At 38.9% G+C, this 21,251-nt stretch overlaps 1 protein-coding gene and 1 long non-coding RNA gene across 2 annotated transcripts; both read right to left on the reverse strand.

Annotated features, from left to right (window-relative positions):
• Positions 1–748: 748 nt before the first annotated feature.
• LOC143117192 (ras-related protein Rab-11B) lies at positions 749–17,799 on the reverse strand. The gene is made up of 5 exons (XM_076278754.1): positions 17,631–17,799; positions 3,760–3,955; positions 3,127–3,320; positions 2,946–3,026; positions 749–2,017 (listed from the first exon to the last, which is right to left on the reverse strand). The coding sequence occupies exons 1-5, from the start codon at positions 17,668–17,670 to the stop codon at positions 1,872–1,874; spliced, it is 657 nt and encodes a 218-aa protein (XP_076134869.1). The 5' UTR covers positions 17,671–17,799; the 3' UTR covers positions 749–1,871.
• Positions 17,800–18,549: 750 nt separating this feature from the next.
• On the reverse strand, positions 18,550–20,490 carry LOC143116437 (uncharacterized). The gene is made up of 5 exons (XR_012985781.1): positions 20,052–20,490; positions 19,803–19,911; positions 19,110–19,407; positions 18,810–18,982; positions 18,550–18,656 (listed from the first exon to the last, which is right to left on the reverse strand). It is a non-coding gene; the product is annotated as an uncharacterized LOC143116437 (long non-coding RNA).
• Positions 20,491–21,251: the final 761 nt, after the last annotated feature.

Here is a 21,251-nt window from a genome sequence, read left to right on the forward strand (position 1 = left end):
CTGGCAACGAAATAATGTAAATCAGAGATAGCTGGTATTCAAGTTGCCTACATTTATGCATGAAGAGTTTGGTCAGATGTGGTTATCCTGATGCAAGAAAGAACTGTGAGAATGCAATATTTAACTTGTTTTTTTCATCTTGTACCTTTTTTTCTAGTCTGGCATTGTCAGTCTGTGGAACAATTTTAGTCACTCTTCAAGGGTATGAACGAAGATACACATTGGATCACATCATTTTGTAGTCTAAAGTATTGCACAGAACGGACTGATGACTGATCAAGGCCATACTTAGAGCAGAATATCAGTGAATAGTGTAATGTAGTCATGAGGAGATATTGACCTGATCATGAGCAAATCAAATGCACATGTACCAGACAAAACAGCAAAGGCCATGTAGAAATATTAATGAAGTGTAGGAAAACCATATATTGTAAGCCAACTTAAAATTGTAAATATAAGTTCCTTTCCTAAAACAGGAACCAAACCACAGGGTGGAATCACACAATCAATCAAACAAATTGATGTTGAAAGACAGGAAACATTGTAAAATAAAATTTAACCCAATGACAATCATAAGTGACTGATGAAAACAAATGTTTCTATGTTCGCTTTTGGTCAACTTACTCAACATCTCACTATGTGACAGACCTCTTACATGGTAATTCGCTGAAGTTCAGTGATCTTTTACCATGTTTCAATTCACTTACACCTAAATTAACGTAGTTTAAAAAAAACATATTTGCCACTGTTTGACACAGATTTGGTTTATTTTTATTTCAACATTACTTGATAAAAGGCAAACAAACAGAATTGAGTGATGTATAATGATGCATAAGAGTTACATATACCCACACTTTAAGAAGGCATGTTCATGACAGTATGGGGAAACATAAGGCATTTTCAAACCAACCATCAATGCAACATTTCTTCTTAAGTTAGAGACTCATTTGTGGCCAACGAGGAGGTACAACTCCGTAAACAGGTTTATCAACACTACCACTTGTATTGCCATGTACTGGTTAGAGTTCTCTCTTTCTGTAAATTACAATTAGTAGGTTGACGGGTAATGTTTTTTTTATTTTTATGATTGACAGTGGAGTTGTTTACACGCTGGCTTCCCAGGCAGCTAGTCTGTACTTTCAATCAATGACCATGGACTAAAACACAGGAAACCAACAGTAACCCCTCCCAATACTCCCAGTACTAACACAATGTCTGACACAAAAAACACATGTGCTGTTTTGAAATGTTGCCTTTCCAAGGAGAGAAATTATACCAAAACAAACAAACAAAAACAAACAAAATGACTGCAGCCCTCTTGGTTTCTCTACAATCTAGGCCTTACAAATTCATTCACCAGCATTTCCATGGAACCACTTGCCAGTCAAATTGACTCCATTACAAAGACATTTGCTTATTGTTCACCACACATTTGTACAGGGATTCCAAGGAAACACCCAGAGGGGGTAAAAGCTCTGGTCAGACTGATCTCTCACCATTCCATCAGCAGGAGCGGGTCACATGATCAGTGGCCATAAACCAACTAACTGCTAAAGACAGAGCTCTGAGCTCTAGCATAGCAGAGAAAAGAGGAAAAAATACTACAAGGACGAGAGAGAGAAAAAAGCACACAGAAGGAATGTTATCTAGAAATTGATACTCGTCGGCGACGTTCTAGAATTCCGTGTAAATGACAAAGAGGTCAAAAGAGAGACAGCAGCAACAAAATACACAGGGGCAAAGCGGAGATGACGAGTGTAAGAAGAGGTGAAAGGTGAAAGGTGAAGGCCGTTTGTATGCGTGTCGTGTGTGTGCGTGCACAACAGCGTGTGTGTGTGTGTGTGTGTGTGTGTGTGGAGGGGGGGAGGGGGTCACAGGTTCTGACAGCACTGTAGTTTGTTTCCTTTCTGCCCATCAGTGGTGGGGGGCACACTGATGTCAACCACGTTGTTGCCTGGAGATTCATCATGTGCAGACCGATCCGCAATCTGCTTCTGTGACACAATCCGGTAGATTTCTAGAAGGAGAAAAAAAATAAATCAGATGTGCAAGGAGTTGATTGTGCTCTAGTTTGTCCCCCCCCCCCCTGTCCTTTTATTGGCATGCATCCTTGTCCAAATGACAACATGCCAAAGTTCACCAATTTTACAACCCAATTCCTTACTGGAAGAATTCTAGGTTGAACAAATAAAACAACTAAACAATTTCCTTACTAGAATAATTCTAGGTGGAACAAATAATTAACTGTGAGGTGCACTTCACACTCAGGTATATGGTTTTACTGGTGGTAGTATGTGGCTGAAAAATGGTTTACGACAAGCAATACACCACTAATTATAATATTTTATTTCTGTTTCATGGTCTGAATCCATGAGATAAACCTCCCTTTCTCAGAACTAGATAGACTTTAATAAAGGCAGTAGAGGGCAATAACCATACTTAGTAAACTGCAGATGTGAATTATGCAAGTCATTTCAAAGTGCTTGGGCCTGCAGTAATTGGTGAGACTCATCTTGATTCCTGATACTCTTACACTCTGGTCTGGTATTAGAGGCTTAATGAATTAGATGTGTTCTGCATGCTTGTTGTATGACAATGACACCCCCTCCTAATTGTATACAATCTTGCACGTTTATTAATTAGTTGTTGAGAGTCTGGTCCTGTGAGCAGTTGGGGTTCACGGTATGAAACGTGTATGCTTTAAGCTAGAACAAGAATTAAGTTTAGCTCTACATAAATGGCACTGTACTAAAGCCTAATTCAGTTTAACCACTGAGTCTATGCTCAGACTCTTTAATTCAGTCTACCACAGAGAAAATATGAGAAACCTAAAACTTCAACCTTACCAAACTAATGTATCAATCAAGAATTAATTTGATGACTGCCTTGAATTACATCATTGTTTGTTCATGTTACACTACTAACACTTAAGGTGCAGAACATACCTGTTAGGATGTTCTTGAAAGCCTCCTCCACATTTGTTGAGTCTAGGGCTGACGTTTCAATGAAGGAAAGGGTGTTTTTCTCTGGAGACAAGCAAAAAAAAAAATCAATTAAAAATGGAGGCTTAAATTGAGACATCAGAGACAAGTGAAACATGTGGTCGTCAGAGTGCGGTGTGTTCACCTGCAAAGGCCCGGGCCTCATCAGTGGGCACGGCCCTCAGATGGCGCAGGTCACTCTTGTTGCCCACCAGCATGATGACGATGTTGTTGTCGGCATGGTCCCTCAGCTCCTTCAGCCAGCGCTCCACATTCTCATAGGTCAGGTGCTTGGCGATGTCATACACCAGCAAAGCGCCAACGGCACCCCGATAATACCTGTTCGGTAAAAAAAAAAATGAATACAGGATGTGAGGGAATGCAGGAAAAAGGTCAAGCATAATTTCAGAAAGATACATAATGCATACAGCTTGAAGACACTCCGAAACCACTTTCTTTTGAAACACCTCTAGCTTCCTCTTTGCTCAAACTGAAAACCTTAAGTACTTTCTCTTTACTCTCAACAGGTCTTCTATATACTGTAGCTTGGATTCTGTTCCTCATTTGTAAGTTACTTTGAATAAATTGTCTGCCAAAAAATTATGTGAATGAATGCCCATTATACCAATCTACTGCCTGTCAAAACATCAACCGAAAGACATTGACAACCCAACATGGAATAACTAATCTATTTACTCTCTTTAACCTTAAAATGGTGAGAGAATCAATCAAGGACCAACCCTGACCTCTCCTGTGTTTCAGTGACCCTCCTACTTACGCTGACGTGATGGCTCTGTAGCGCTCCTGTCCAGCTGTGTCCCAGATCTGAGCCTTTATCGTCTTACTGTCCACCTGAATGCTGCGTGTGGCAAACTCCACTCCGATGGTGCTTTTGCTCTCCAGGTTGAACTCATTCCGAGTAAAGCGAGACAGCAGGTTACTCTTTCCAACACCAGAGTCCCCAATCAGCACCACTGCCACCAAAATAAAAGGAAACACGTAGGTGAAGATAATTGATTTGACAAACAAAATGTGCCACAAAAAATTTCAGATATAAGCTTTTCCCTCAACAGCATTGACGTTCAATGCCACAAGTAGGCAAATATTTTGAAAGCACATGACTGTACAGGAAATGTTTGACCTGAATGATGACTGATGATAATTGTGTATGTGTACAAATGACAAGACACTGGCGTTGAACCAGGAAAAAAATAGTGCCTTTAAAAATAGTGTAGCTAAACGGTGAAGGAACTAGATTCACAGACAGAAAAATATTATAACTACGCCAGAAACAACATATTGTAAGAAAATTGTGAGAAAATAACTTCCACATCTATAAATCACTAACCGGACGTGAGGTAATGGAAGGCAAACAGGTCAATTTCAATGAATGGTGTATGGATCCTGACAGACTCAGAGGAGATTATAAACAATGAAAAAACACCTGTGACAGGCCACAGCCCTATAATTATGAGCCACCTAGGTGAGACAGGGGCCAGGGAGAGAACAGGGGAAGGTATGACAGGCAGAGGAAAGAGTTTTGGCAGAGGTAGGAAAGAGGTAGTTTTGGTGAGTGACTCAGTGATCAAGCATCCATGTAGATTGCCTTTATTTAAAGTCCTATTGGAATATTAACAATATTTCTCGACTATTGGGCAATATGACAAATAACATCAAACTGTTTGACGGCCCATATTTCTTCTGTCACGACTTTCTGGCGGAAAAGTTTATGAGCGGAGCTATGCAGCTACAGAAAAGATGTTGGGAATGAAGAAGGTAGGCTACACTTTTGGGGTGAGGAAGAAAGAAACACATGTTAGACAGCTTATTAATGACATAAGTCATTAAATATCTCACTTTTGCCTATTGGACACTTTGGACAAAAGTGTCTGCCAAATCCCATAATCAATCCCATAACCATAAGTGGCGGTATAGCTTAGGCAGCTGCTGCCATGTTAACTACAAGTGCAAGGGTCAAAACAGTAGCCTACACTAGCGAACTAGCAAGGCATAACATAACCGCGAGCCTAATTACAATAGGCTCTATGCCTCCACCCCATTTTGGATTTGCTTGTACTGGCATATCAACTTCCTGCTTACAATAAAACATTGGCAAATGTGGCTTTTTTCTATAGTCATTGTCTTCAGGACCTTGTCTCATGGTAATGTAGACCGACTTTGTGAAAACGTTGTGTGCCACTCCCTCCAGCAAACAGGAAAAGGGTTTAAAATGTTCTTAACCTTAATCAAGCAACTGATGTTACTGAACTGGTTAGATAACTTTAGCTATGTTGTTCAATTAGAAAAAGCCTACTATATTAAAACTGACAGGCCAGTAATCTTCAGTCAGGCTAGTAATTTTCTGTCATAGCCTACTGGGTACAGTGTAAACAGGAAGTTGATTGCCCAGTAGGAAGCAAACTCAAAATGGAGTCCTGCATAGAGCCAATTAAATGAAACGCATTTACGTTCATACCGCGGCCGATAAACAAACACTCACGTTCTAACAACACATTTCTAACAACACAACGCTTCCTTTGAGTACATTGCCCTCACTCTGAAGGCTGACCCAGCTGTACTTCTATTAACCTTATACCGCCCTCCTAAACTATGGGCTGGCTTTCTCGACCAGTTTTCTGAACTTATGTCGCTCATCATCACTAGCTATGATCGGATAATTGTAAATGGCGACTTTAATATTCATGTCAATAAGACAACTGATGCTAAAGCCAGTAAGTTCCTTAATGTGTTGGACAGTTTAGAGCTAAAGCAGCATGTTACAGGACCCACCCACAACCTTGGCAACACCCTCGATCTAGTCATTTCTAGAGGGATAGAAGTCACAGACTTATCAGTAAATGATATAAATATGTCTGATCATTATTGTGTATCTTTTAATATAGTACTACATACTCCAAAAATTCATCCCGAAATTGCAATCAAATCGCGACTCTTGGACATTAGAGCAGAACAGCAGTTCATAGCTCTTATAGACTCCATAAATTTAGATATTTTACATCATCCCATTGATCAAATGGTAGAGGCTCTCAATCATGAATTAGGCGCTATGCTTGATAGAGTGGCACCCTTAAAGACTAAAAAAAGGCCCTGTAGCAAACTGACACCTTGGATGAACGAAAATATCCATGATCTAAAAAGATCATGTAGAAAAGCTGAGAGAACATGGAGAAAAACTAAGTTACAGGTTCACCGTGCCATTCTAAAAGAAAAAATAGCAAATTATAATAGAGCTATTCGGAATGAGAGAAGGAACCACTTCTCTAAGGTAATTGCTGAAAACAGTGGAAACTCTAGGGTGTTGTTCTCTACCATTGATAGGCTATTGCATCAAACACCTTTTGATACACTCAGTCAGGCATCCTCTCTAAGATGCGAAGAATTTGCAGACTTCTTCGAAAACAAAGTAATTTCTATAAGGGAGGCTATTGGTAATACAAGTAATATGTTTGATAGTACACCCAAAAACAGCCCCCCAAAATTAAGGTCCTTTAGCACTATTACTCAATCTGAGCTTGGTAAAATTATAACTCAAACCGGCTCCTCAACATGTGTTTTAGATCCAATCCCTACTAGATTCCTCAAAAAACTATATGATAGCTTAGCTCCCTTTATTCTCAAGGTAATAAATACCTCATTAGAAACAGGTATATTTCCAACTGCTTTTAAAACCGCTGTTGTGAAACCTTTACTTAAAAAGTCAAATCTTGACCATACCAATCTGAGCAACTACAGGCCTATATCAAATCTACCGTTCCTGAGCAAAGTACTTGAAAAAGTTGTTTGTAATCAGTTAAATACCTTCCTCAACGAAAACAGTATCCTTGAAAAATTCCAATCAGGTTTTAGATCAAATCACAGCACAGAAACGGCTCTAGTAAAAATAGTCAATGATCTCAGACTGGCTACTGACTCAAACAAAGTCTCAATCCTTATTCTTCTGGATTTGAGTGCGGCATTTGACACCATTGATCATAGCATCCTAATTCACCGCCTTGCGAAGTGGGTGGGTCTCTCTGATAATGCTCTAAACTGGTTTCAAACCTACATTACTGGCAGAGATTTTTATATCAGTCTAGGAGATCATGTATCTGAAAAACATGACTTGCCTTTTGGTGTGGCCCAGGGGAGCTGCCTTGGTCCCCTGCTATTTTCCCTATATATGCTTCCATTGGGAAATGTCATAAGTCAGCATAATGTAAACTTCCATAGCTACGCAGATGATACCCAATTGTATATTTCTGTGGAGCCAACTAACCCAGATGGCCTTTGCTCCCTCACTGCATGCCTAACCTCCATTAATCAGTGGATGAGCAAAAATTTTCTGAAACTAAATGATGACAAAACAGAGGTACTTTTGGTGGGACCAAAACTAAAGCGAGATATTGTTCTTAGTAATCTGGGGAACTTGGCACACCAGGTCAAACCAAAAGTAACAAGCCTCGGTGTCATCTTAGATGCAGAGTTAAGTTTTAAGCCCCATATCAGTAAAGTTACTCAAACAGCCTATTTCCACTTGAGAAACATTGCCAAAGTGCGGCCCTTTTTAACTCAACAAGATGCAGAAAAACTAATTCACGCCTTTATCACTAGCAGGTTAGACTACTGCAATGCACTTTTCACTGGTCTTCCCAAAAAACATCTAAAGAAATTGGCACTCATACAGAACTCTGCGGCTAGACTTTTAACTAAGACTAAGAAGAGAGAACACATCACCCCTGTGTTGGCTGAACTGCACTGGCTCCCTATTTCCTATAGAATTGATTTTAAGGTTATGTTAATTACTTACAAAGCTCTGAATGGCACAGCACCTTCATATATCTCTGAGCTTTTAATATCTTATCAACCACAAAGGAAACTTAGATCATCCAATTCTAATCTTTTAATCGTACCCAAAGTGCTCCACAAACAAAGTGGAGAAGCTGCTTTTATCCATTATGCCCCCAAACTATGGAACACCCTGCCTCTGTACATCAAGCAGGCGAGTTCAGTAAATATTTTTAAAAAAGATCTGAAAACATACCTGTACAGGAAAGCTTTTAGTTAACTCGTCTTATCCTGTAGACTACTTTTTCAGATTATTCTACATCTGCTGCTATTGGAGGGCGCAGCCAGCCAGAAGCAGATGGGCTCCCCCTATTAAGTCAGGTTCTGCTCAAGGTTTCTTCCTGGAATATGGGAGTTTTTCCTTGCCACAGTTGCCATATGGCGTGCTTGTGGGGGGTAAGAGGGTTAAGGCTGCCAGTCTTATGACATGTCATTTTCTATATTTTTGATATGTTGCTGAGTGGATCATAAACGGCCCCAGCAATGAAGAAATGTGATTGATAATGACTGACTGACTATTATTTTGTTACATGCTTCAAATGTAAAGCACTTTGAGCTGCATTCTGTGTATGAAAGGTGCTATACAAATAAAGCTTATTATTATTATTATTATTATATTTACAAAATGGAATAACACTGGCAATGTCAGCGCAAATATGCAACAAACACAATGTAACAATACTTCCAGGTATCTGAACGCACACAATGGAAACATTCACCGAAGGAACGTTATGAACTTTGATAAAGTCAGAATATGCTGTGTGACATATAAATGGAATATGAATGGAACATTTTATCAACAACTCATGTAAACACCATATTCACAATATTGTATTATTCTGAATACGGTCAATACTTGGAACATTAATGTCTGTGTAAACGTTTTGTGACAGATGAGACGGTGAAGTCCCCTCTATTTAGGCTACCTGCATAAAACACACCCAATCACGAAAACCCTTGCTTTTCTTGTTAGGAAAAAGATGGACATGATGTCCTGACAGGCTGGAATTAGTGCAACCAGCGCAAACACATTGGGTGCCGATCATTTGTCTTTCTGTCCATCCTCCCTCCCTCCCTTCATTCCTCCCTCCCTCTTGTCCTAACTCCTCCTTCCAATTATTTTTGTAAAGGAAACAAGGAAGGAATGATAGGAGGATGGAGGAATGAAGGAGAGACAGATATGAAAGATGAGAGGTCCTGCTCACTCACACATCACTTTTAAGAGACGTCAATTACTGATGACGAGGCGCATCACCTCTTAGGTTAGAATAGACAGACACGCAAATTGCAGAGAATATGAACTGATAACAAAGCCTAAAAATATTGTATTAATCATGGACTATTCCCACTTATTGACCCTGATAATTAGGTAATGTTTGATAGTTCTCTAGACAAGAATGAATACTTATTTAAGTATAATGCTTTAACAGGCACAAACCTTTTTTTAAAGTTTGCATGGTAGTTCATGACAATTCCAGCATATAAAGATATTTTCTTGGTCTATCTACTAATTTATTGTTGCTAATAAATCCCTACGAAGTTGTCGGAAACTGAGGGTTGATAGACATGGGAGGGAACTTTTCACCTTGACATCTTGGACCAATGATCTCACTATTCCGACTGAAAACGGTTCCACATAGGATGCTCATGTTTCCTCGCGTATCGGGCCTTCCACCTCCCTCCTCAGCCTTGTCTCCTCCGGTTGCAATTACAAAAAAAGAGATATTCTCGATGACGTTGAGCTTTGAATGATTTTCGGGGCACGACCTGGAGGACTAAGGACCGAGGAGAAAGGCCGTATGCAAATAGAGCTTTGAGATGTAGCCAGTTTGCTCAGACTAGTATCTACACACACAATGTCAGCAGAGCTCAAGTGCCAATTTAAGACGTTTACCTTCTCATAGTATATGACTCGTTTGTGGGCAGGAGAGGCATATTTAGGAGCCTGCTTAAAATGGGTACACTTTCTTCTGAATTACTGTCCGTAGGTTTTGTGACTCATATTAGGCCTAATTCGTACATATACATTTTTAAAAAGACATTTTCAGATAAGACGTATAAGTATAAATTCAGTTTTGAAATCAACCTGCCAATTGCTCTTTAAATGTGGTTCCTTGCACGATTCTTCCCTGTCCCCTCCACTCCCATTCAGTCCCACCCTTTGAAAATCCTGATTTTCTTCTTTGTGATGATATATAAGGCAGGACATAGGCAAGTTTACGATTCAGTTTATTATTAACAATTGTAACTATTACTGATTATACATTGGGGCAGCCGTGGCCTACTGGTTAGCACTTCGGACCAGTAACCGGAGGGTTGCCGGTTCGAACCCTGACCAGTAGGCACGGCTGAAGTGCCCTTGAGCAAGGCATCTAACCCCTCACTGCTCCCCGAGCGCCGCTGTTGATGCAGGCAGCTCACTGCGCCGGGATTAGTGTGTGCTTCACCTCACTGTGTGTACACTGTGTGCTGTGTGTGTTTCACTTATTTACGGATTGGGATAAATGCAGAGACCAAATTTCCCTCACGAGATCAAAAGAGTATATATACTTATACTTACTTATATAGCCTATTCCATCCAGTCAAGATGCAATGCAGGAAGATTGCAAATTTGAAAACCTTCAATATGTGGATATTAAAGCAACCACCTTTACTTGTGTCAATGTCTTGCTAAACAACAAGAGGAAATGTACACAGTTCCCTAGCCTAGTTCTCCTTCTCAGATTACTCCACAAAAGTATTTAATTGTTTCAAGGCTGTGTACCATACTCTAATGAAAGTCAAATTAATCTAACTGGCAGTTGTTATTGATCATTATTAAGCGGTTTCACACTGCACAGAAAACTGAGGTGATGACATCTTGGCCTACTATTACCCTACATCAAGTAACTAATTTCTAATGACTTATTCATTGTAACTTCCCCAGTGCAACAGCTAGCAAGGGGATTCAGAACAGTAGCAACAGTAGCTTCTCGTGGTAAAAAGCATTTTGTATTGCCCATATATCCAAATCCACATATTTTACAAGGTTACACATATACATCTTGGTTTTATTTAGCATTTTTGATATTTGCCCTTACTGTCGCCTTGGCCTATAAGTGTTCCCTTTGGCTATGTTGACAGAGGTAAACCTGTACCATGTACCATGTACAACATTCTAGGGCCCATAAACACGCACTGACTTCTAGGCTTCAATGCTTATGAGGAAATAGATAATCTGAACTACTCATTGCAGAATCAGGGTACCCCCAGAATTGTCAGACCTAAATTTAAGACTTTTTAAGACCTTTTTAATACCACTTCAGATGAAATTTAATACCTGCATCGCACCCATTCGGATAGAATAAATAATATTAAAGGTAAGATTAAACCTCAAATAATCATGGGCGGATTATGAATTTTCGGTCCCCTGGCCCCAGATGTATTAAGGGCCCCCCACTAATTGTCGTATATGTGGGAGGGGGTTTTGGGGGTCCTCCCCCAGAAATGTTTTAATTTGTTTGATGTGATTTCCAGTATTCTGGTGCATTTTGGGGATGGCCAATACTAAATTCAATCAGATTCATAGCCTACATCCTGATTTGTTGATATTGAGGCAATGATTCCATGCAAAGGCTTGGGCTTCAGGGCCCCCTGACCCCCTGGGCCTGGGCCCGGTAGGCCCGTGCAGTAATCCATCCCTGCAAATAATTACTGTTTACAAGTGTTTGCACATGCCAACATGAACATGACAGCAGTGCAGTGGCAACGCAAAGATTTGTTGCGGTAGTAACGTGACTGAACGTCCTGCTTCATGGACAAATTCACACGGAATAGAACCTAGTTGATTGGGATTAAAGTGAAAAAAAAAAACTTTTTTCAGGCCATAAGTCATACGTTGTTCATATCTACCTATAGAGATAGCAACCCTTTTGCGGTCGCGACTTATTGGTTTTTAATGTACAAAAAGATGCAAACAGCAAAGTAAAGCACCAAATAAAGACCAAAACGAGGCTACAGGGTACTCTTAAGTTACTATATAATTAATGCCACCTATGAATGCATAGAACATAACAATCCTATGGTTTGTGTACCCTGTAGCCTCGTTTTAGCCGCCAATGGCCGCCATGTGAATAAACAAATTGAGAGTGTTCTTGATTGCGATTGAGTTTTCCTGATGAACAAAACAATATTTCAATACCATCCCTGACCATTGCTGATTAGCCATTGCTGTTCTATTCCACTGCAGCAATATTGTAGCTTTAACTTACACTCTTATTTAATTACTTCAGGCCAAAAGTATTTAAAGGGGAGATTTTTTTTTCTTGTTAATATGCAATTCAACACCAAGTAAAATCTATAAAATCAAGTTTGCAAGACTTCACATTTCCTCATCAAAGTAACGAATCAGAACAGTCTAGATATTGTTCATATTTCCATTTGTTGCCTCATCCGCATTTAATGAAAACATGGTAATTTTGAGTTTTACAGACAACTCAGTTTTCCAATGAGCAGCAATACTGTGTGTGCTCATGCAGGTGGTCAGCGCATCTGATAACGACAATCTGGAGAGGGCGCTTTTGTCTTCAGCAACAGATTGTATAAGGTTGACAAGAGGTTGCGATATGGTGAGGGACAGGTCGTATTGCGCTATGAAAGAACATGCGTAGCCTACTTAGCGCAAAAACGATCAGCCATAGATAAACGTACACAAATCATGACGCTAATATGCGAGGTTCTGGTAGGCCTACTGGTTATGGTTTTGTGCTATACATTAATAATAGCAAAGTTTTAAGTTGACTATTTTAATTGCATGGTTATTTTTTGTCAACATACGCTACTACTGTCGTTAAAAGTGAGGCCTAAGCAGGCTACAAGGCTGTCTGTGCGCCATAAACACGACTGACCCCCTTACTCAACATAAAATAATAATGTCGCGAACTGTTAACACGCTCAGTCAAAACCTTCCGTCGCAAATTGTGAAAAACATTGTTGTACATGTCATAACAGACGGGAGGCATAGGCTACGGTTTATATTGCGTCGCTTTACACATAATGTTAGTTGCATTGATTAAAAACTGTAACAATAATAGTACATCGGGTGGCATAGCAGGCTATCTGTTCATAGTCATAGGTGACACCCAAAATGAATGACCTCCCCTGACAAGAGTTCGCGATAGTAAGAAATTGTCTACATTGATGCATGGAAAGAACACAGCCTCCGAATTCGCACATAGAGCTCACAATAGCATAGGCCTATCAAAAAAAAACGGATTGGGCAACCTCATCAGCTGTCTCAATTGTGTCACTATAATCCAACTTTTAGGTGTTCTTTTTTTTTAAACAACCGCCCCAGGCCAATGAGACAAGCGTGTAGGCTACAACATAAACAAAGCGAAACTCATGGCTGACGTATCTTCTTGAGCGATCTCTGAGACACAGAAAGTTCTCAAGAACACTATTAGGCCTAGGTCTTTAAACATTTACCATCACACACATTCATTCATCGGACCTAATATTTGTAGTTGCCTTAAAAAAAGGAAAAGAAAAGGTGATAGACCCCTCCTATTTTTTTTCTCGCCGGATCTGCATCGATCTCAAATATGACATTTCTAATTCTAATTTCAAATTGACGGAAATCCGTCGTACGACGGAGAACTTTAATCCTTGTGATTTACGCTACGTGAGGATATTAGACTAAATCTACTGATCATTTGAAAAATTAAGACCTCCGTGAAAAAATTCCAGACTTTGAGGTGAAATTCAATACTTTTTAAGGCCTTAATTTAGGAAAATGAAATTTAATACTTTTTAATACTTTTAAGACTCCGCGGGTACCCTGAGAATGGAGATGCATTTCACATTGTTGTGAGCCATAAAAGTGTTGTTGAGATCAGGGCAAAGGTTTCATTAAAAATAATAATAATAATAATAATAATAATAATAATAATAACAATTATAATAATAATTAAAAAAAAACAACTGTCAAACATGTGTCATTGAAATGCCAAAGGGTCATTCCGTGTCAAATCACCCAGTGGCTGGCAGGTCACCCTCTCCCAAAAAATCTGAAAAAAATCACAGGTGTTTGTAGACCAAACCTATGCATAAATCTTAAATAGTATATCTGTATCACTAATGGTTCCAAAACTACAGCCCTTTGAAGTTTCAAGTCATTTTAAGCATCATGGTGAACAATCCTTTTTGTTCAACTTCCAACATTATTGGCTCTTTTGGTATTTCACACACATTAGTGAAACTATGTTAATAGAAGTACATTTTCCTGTTGAATTAAACAATCCAATCAAATCAGGTGTATCTTGTGTAATCCCCCCTCTGCAAAGCTCTGAAAATGGCTATAAATTCTTTATGTGAAAAAACTTCACCACCTTTGAGAGCTTCTCATTCAAAAAGTGTGTGACACAAATTCATCAGATTTTTTTCCCACTCATGTATGGATTATAAGGTCATGTCCATGCATTAACTTTGGTTGTTAACATTATCATATTGTCAGAGCATTTTTATTAAATTGGGCTTGATTTTCAAAAAGCCCGTTTTCATCTTCTCATTTCACCACGTGGACAGTTAACAGGATTTTTTAAATTTTTAACATATATCATTCTGTATGTGAGGATCATCTGCCCAAAATCTGGGCTTGTTGCTGAGTTTCTTCATTGAGATAAGATTTTTTACAAATATTGTCTATAAATCCACTGAATTTGTACTTTATCTGCAGTACCACTTTGCACCACATGTGGTGCTCTTTTAATACAATGGAAGTCAATGGAAGAGTAAGAGAGTCACTTGTTTGCTGCACATATCCAATCTAAACACACAGTTTATGGTTCATAGTTGAATTTCTCCAAATAATTATTGCAAAATTAACAACATACTACTACTCATACGTAAATCTTATCTAGAGAAAATAAACTGATCAAGTAAATTATACACACATAGAGTAAGACTGACTGGTCATCATACATGCATCATACAAGAGGATTTAGCATAATTACCATCTTTGTAACGGGTTTTCTACACCAGCTTCAACCTATCAGTGCCTATGTGAGCACTTTAATAATTACTAGCCAGCTGGTTAGGCAAAGTCTATATCTATTGTCATATGTATGGGATGCAGTCCTCTGTGATACACAGACAAAGAGCATCAAGATGGAGATCAGTGCTTTGTCTCCATGTGATCTGGGAAAGAAGTTGGAAAATGAATGTCACAAAGGAACATATTCAAGTAAAAAGGGGTTTCTCAAATTCAGTGCATTGTCAGATGCAGAAAAATCAATACTAACGAGTTATCATCTTTTTACGAATGCCTCTTGGATCCACGAGTCCTCAAACCTTGTTATGAATACTTGTGATGGAAACACACATGGTCATCTTCATCAAGTGAAATACCTTGATGAACTGAATTTTAGAAACCCATTGTTTCTTGAATATAGGCACTGATAGGTTGGAGCTGGTGTAGAAAACTTGTTACAAAGATGGTAATTATAAATCCTCTTGCTGCATGTATGACCAGTCAGTGTTATGTGTAATTTACTTGATCAGTTTATTTTCTCTAAATAAGATTTATGTATGAGCAGTATGTTCTTCATGTTGCAATAATTATTTAAAGCAATTCAACTATGAACCATAAACTGTGTGTTTAGATTGGATATGTGCAGCAAATAAGTGACTCCATTGACTTCCATTGTATTAAAAGTGCACCACATGTGGTGCAAAGTGGTACTGCAGATCCAGTACAAATTCAGTGGATTTATAGACAATATTTAAAAAAAATCTTATCTCAATGAAGAAACTCAGCAACAAGCCCAACTTTTGGGCAGATGATCCTCACATACAGAATGATATATGGTAAAATTTAAAAAAAAATCCTGTTAACTGTCCACGTGGTGAAATGAGAAGATGAAAACAGGCTTTTTGAAAATCAAGCCCAATTTTAAAAAAATGCTCTGAAAATATGAAAATTATAACAACCAAAGTTAATGCATGGACAGGACCTTACAATACATACATGAGTAGGAAAAAAATCTGATGAATTTGTGTCACATACTTTTTGAATGAGAAGCCCTCAAAGGTGATAATGTCTTTTCACATTATGAATTTATAGCCATTTTCAGAGCTTTCCAGAGGGGAAAGTACACAAGATACGTCTGATCCGATTGGATTTTTTAATTCAACAGGAAAATGTACTTCTATTCACATAGTTTCACTAATGTGTGTGAAATACCAAAAGAGCCAATAATGTTGGAAGTTGAATAAAAAGGATTGTTCACCACAATGCTTAAAATGACTTGAAGTTTCAAAGGGCTGTAGTTTCGCAACGATTAGTTATACAGATATACTATTTAAGATCTATGCATGGATTTGGTCTACAAACACCTGTGATTTTTTTCTGATTTTTTCAGAGGGTCACCTGCCAAATTGTGCTGAAATTGGGTGATTTCCCACGGAATGACCCCAAACTGTATTGCTGTATCTTGTAGCTATGCATTTTCACCCTTAAATATTACTAGTGTTGATATCATTTAGTGACAAAGGTCACTGTAAAGGTCACTAAATTCATACCGGACAGCTGTCATTCAAAGTAAAATGTCAACCAGCAGTGTGTAATCCAAAATCACCGATACCGTTACAGTACTAATACCACCGATGTGCCACCTACTGTCTGATCTAATGCAAAGATCTAATGGATGAGATCACTTAAGACAACTTGGACAAGATCTTCCTCGACACATAACATATAGTTCATAACAACTACCGTGAGGATTCTATTTGAAAATGTGTTTGTTTTATCTGACTGGCTCTAATACTGGTAAGGGAATGACATGCTTGTTAATGATGTACGCATTGTTGGACTATGCTGATGTTAGCTGGCTAACTAGAGGACTGACAGGGTAACATTAAATTAATCAGATTGCAGACAGAACACACCTGTCGCAAGCACAACTAATTGACGTTAGAACTAGCTGCTACTCCCAGTTAAAACAACTTCATATGTCGGACAAAATAAGGGACTCGTGTCACCATGATCACTACATCAGCCTCAGCGACAGAAAACATGAAATAGGAAATATTAGCAGCTATTACAAATGGCGTTACCCACCCGTGTGGGTTTGTGCGATTTGTGGCAACGTTAGACGATGGCTACCCAGGAAGGGTAACATTACCTTTGTGATCTGACCAGTGGCTAAAGGAATGCCAACTAGCGGACCGAGGTTAGCTTAAGGCTAACTAAAGCTAGCTGAACCAGCCCGTCTATCTATCTGGTTGTCACAACACAGGGGCCCAGCTAAATTATTCTACTATATTATCAATAGTCTTCTCTCATTCGGTTGTACTAGGTCAGCGAATTTAGATTTTAAGGTAGACGCTTAGCTTAGTTAACTTGGTTGCCCATGATCTGGCTAACGTTAACTGGTAAACCTAGCGGGTGGATCGACTTTATTTATTTAACATTAGCCAGCAAGCTAGCGACGATATGGCAGTACGCTAGCTGACAAGCTACACATATCCGCAAACGTTAAAGCATTACTTGTCAACAGTGCAAAAGCTACACAAATAACATATTAGAAACAGATTCATGTTGAAATAATTTGGCCGGCAATGGCCATCTCTCATCTGCTTCCCATTTCTAGCTAACCAGCTAACCCAAGTTAATGACGAGAAATAACTGCTTTCAAAGACTTCCTCTTTTAGGCTCAGGTAACGTTACTGTTAGCCAGCTGGATTGCTAGTTAACGGTACCAATAGCTTACTAGCCATGACTTAGCACCAAATACACTGGCTTACTTAAACATGAAAACACCATACCTTTGAATAAGTAATCGTATTCATCATCGCGCGTTCCCATTGTTGACTTTTTCCCCCACACAAGATAAAAACTATGCGAGGACAATCGGGTTGTGTCAGACCGGCAGGAAACCCAAGCGGCCTCGAGGGGGTAAGTAACTTAGGGGCTCCTGAGCTGGTGGAAAGATAGATCATGGAAGGACTGCCACTAGAGGGAGGACTTTGGCCTCAACAAGATCATCTTCGTGTATTTCATCACTGTCAATTCCATGTGGAAAACCCGTGATCTAGTAGTCAGCACTTTCTTCCTTGTGTTTCTGTAGTCAAAGAAAATATAGCAAATGTAGCGCACACCACTATCTGAACCACTGAACTGTTAACAACATGCCTGCCTTTATAGGCTGCAGGATATTTCAAGGGAAATGCCTATGCCAAGGTCTCCAGTCAGAATGAAAGATAGTGAAGACATTTTTTCAAAATATTTCATAGAATTTCATGCATGTAGATAAGCTATAGCCGACAGTTCAATCTGACACTAAGTTGTTTGTTATAGTGTTGACAATGATGTGACTCATCATCACATCACTGAAGCTGATAATAGCTGCTTAACAGAATTACAACAAGTAATGGCAGATGCACAGATAAATTAATATTTTATTAATCAAAATGATTTTGGATAACTAATTGTTTACAAAACAATAACAGTATAACTGAACTGAAATTCTTGGATTCATGGCATCCTTTGTGCACCTTGAGTGTTCCCATGGAATCCCACTAGGGGGGGAAAAAATCACATGACATGGATATCAGAGTAGCTTCCCTATTGCACAAAGGTAACTTCAACCTTGTCTAATACACAAGTGATAACAATTCCCCTATGAATGGCATGCATCTTGTGTGGCTGATATGGTATTCCCTTTATTGCAGCATTTACCTCTCTGGAAATCTTTATAGTGTTTTTGGATTGTCAGATCCAACATGCTGTCAGAGTATCTGATTCCATTTGGTAGATGAAATTGACATTGCTTATTGTTCACCAAATCTGGCCTGTTACAATACATTAAAAGCAGAAACAGGAAGAAACACATATCATTACACTAAACAGATCGTAGGAATATGTTTCGCACAGTTACAACATGTAAGAATGTGCTACATAACACAAAAAAGCAATGCAAAGTTCATGTTGAGTTACAAGCCTACCTGTGTGAATTTTGAGGCCAAGAGTAATGTCTGATGTCCTCTTTGTGGGGCATCACTTCAGGAGAGTGTTGAATGCATGGCTTTCCTGTATGTGATGCCATATCAGTTCCATCACTGAGGCCTCCTTTATTTCCAAGCATCTGATGATTTTGAAAATAATACAAGCTGTCCACCTGTGGGTTATTAAGAAATAGTTCATTTAGAAAGAGAATGGTGCCAAAATGTAAAGTAGAAGGGGTTCAGTGCACACTTGAACTTGAGCCCTAAGTATGTGATGTGCTTTAATGTAATTTATCATACCAGTTTCCCAGCCCTTCTCTCCCACTCGTGGCTCTGTTCCTGTACCTTCATCCAATCCCACCTCTTCTGGTTATCTTTTTCTTCATGGTCTCTCTGGACTGTGTTAATATTTTCCCTAAGTTCCATTAACTCTTTTAGTAAGCTATTCAGACAGGCCTGTAGTAAAGGCCTCTCCCCCATGTCCAGTTCAGGTGTTTGTCTGCTCCCATGCATATCATGTTGCAGGATGTTCTGCCTCCTCTTGCTCAGATTATCCATATTATAACATTGGCTGTCACCCTGTGTCCTAGCACCCTGCCTGTAACATATGGCAAGTAGGGCATTGTGTTCAACAACTGGTAAAAAAAAGCACTATTATTTTTTTTTTTTTAATTAGCGGAAAGAAGAACAAGCTCAAACAATCAAACAATGGTGAGCAATAGATTTGATTTCACCCCTTTAAATCCACTCTGGATAGTTCATTTTTGTTTTAATTTATCAATTCACTTCAGTGCTGTGCTTTGGTATCGGTTCATAAATATACAGTATAATTATACATTGATTATTACATTGACTAAAGTAATACAATTGTTAGGCTTTCACCCTGTTAAAAGTGACACACGTATATCTGGGTATATCAGGTGGATGGTTAAATTAAAGTTTTTTTTCATTAACTTACCTCTAGACTATAGTCGTATATTGTATAAAGCCTACCTTGCATCCTGCATAGGGTTTTGTACATGTTCTTCATATTTAACTGATCCTACAAGGTTCTCTCTGGTTTGTAGTTGCTCTTGGAGTAACTTCTTAGTTAAATCCAAAACTAAGAATAGAATGGTAGCTTATGTATTATATGTGTGTAATAATAAATTACTATAAAAAATAACAGCGGTTCTGTAACTACAATGACAATGAGCAGCATGAAATATACCCTATAACTGCATTTGATCATTCATAACTCACCTTCATTTTGCAGGTTTTGCTGATGTATGGCCTGTTTCTCCATTTTACTTGTGAGCTGTTCAATTTCCTCTTTGTGCATAGACTCAGCTCTGCTCAATGCATGTTGCAAAATGTCCACCTGTCTTTTGTAATGCTCTAAACTAATTTCCATCTCAGGTACTCTTTTCCACAGTTCCTTTGAGGCTCCAAGAGATTCTGACATTTTCTGTAGGGACTCTTGGTGTTCCATGTTCTGTTCCTGCAAAAACTTGAGTTGGAAGAGTTGCATCTTCTGTGGTAGGATTAGGTTTGAATTGTTGATACCACACTGAGCAGAGCGAATTGACTGGTTTAGCTCTTGAACAACGTTCTGGTCTTTTTGCTGAACATCACTCAGCTCCCTCTTCAAACTTTCAATTTCAGACAGCAGAGTGGCATGGTTCAATGAAACAGAGTATGGCTGCTGGTCACTCTGAGCAAGAAAATTGCTAAGCATAAGCACCATGTATCACTACTGACCTCAGCTGCTATAAGCTAAAGCTTGTGTTTAGCAAAAATAGAGAACAAATTTTTTTTTATAGGTACACTTACTGTGGTTTTCTTCAAATGTATGTCTCCATTACACGCATAGAGTGAGGACCCAGATGGCTGAATATGGTTCTCCTGCCTGGCCTGTTTATGATGGCCAGAACTGAGAGCCTCTGTTAGGTTCTGGATGTGAGATGCTTCAGAGACCACATTATCTAACAGGGGCTAGGTCATATGATTTAAAACAACATCAATGACATTTTCATCTTCCTAAGACGAGCTTAGTCTAAACACAGGTCTAGGTGCAGGATAGGCTAAAGCAGTGGTTCTCTAAATGATCAAGTTGTTTAGTATTTTAAAATTCATATACTGTATACTGCTGCTTAGCTTGGCTTATTTGCCAGCTATGAACATGGAGAAATTATTGTCAGCCCATGTTGTCAGGTGATGCAAAATGTTGTCAAAAGATCAAGTTACTCACCTGCCAGAAAACACAGGGTATGAACTTCACCACAACATAATCATAGACTGTATATATAGAACATAATAATTTCTACGATTATGAGGGGGTCCTTGGGAAATGTTCTGCCCCCCACTAGGGATCCTTTGAACCAAAACATTTTTGATCCTGAGCAAAATTAGCCTCAAACCATGGCTTACCTTCACTGTTGGACAAAAAGCTCTCATGTCCAT

Source organism: Alosa pseudoharengus, unplaced genomic scaffold (genome assembly GCF_046254945.1).
Source record: "Alosa pseudoharengus isolate Yale_2024_CS ecotype anadromous, Long Island Sound unplaced genomic scaffold, YU_APseudo_1.1 YU_APseudo_1.1_scf_11, whole genome shotgun sequence".
Classification (NCBI taxonomy): Eukaryota; Metazoa; Chordata; class Actinopteri; order Clupeiformes; family Clupeidae; genus Alosa; species Alosa pseudoharengus.

Bases quoted from the DNA above. Each gene is read 5' to 3' on its own strand.
- LOC143117192 (XM_076278754.1), bottom strand. From the start codon at position 17,670: ATGGGAACGCGCGATGATGAATACGATTACTTATTCAAAG. The intron at 3,956-17,630 runs GTATGGTGTTTT...TTTTGGTGGCAG, and splicing joins ATACGATTACTTATTCAAAG to TGGTGCTGATTGGGGACTCT. The intron at 2,018-2,945 runs GTATGTTCTGCA...TTCTCCTTCTAG, and splicing joins TTTCAAGAACATCCTAACAG to AAATCTACCGGATTGTGTCA.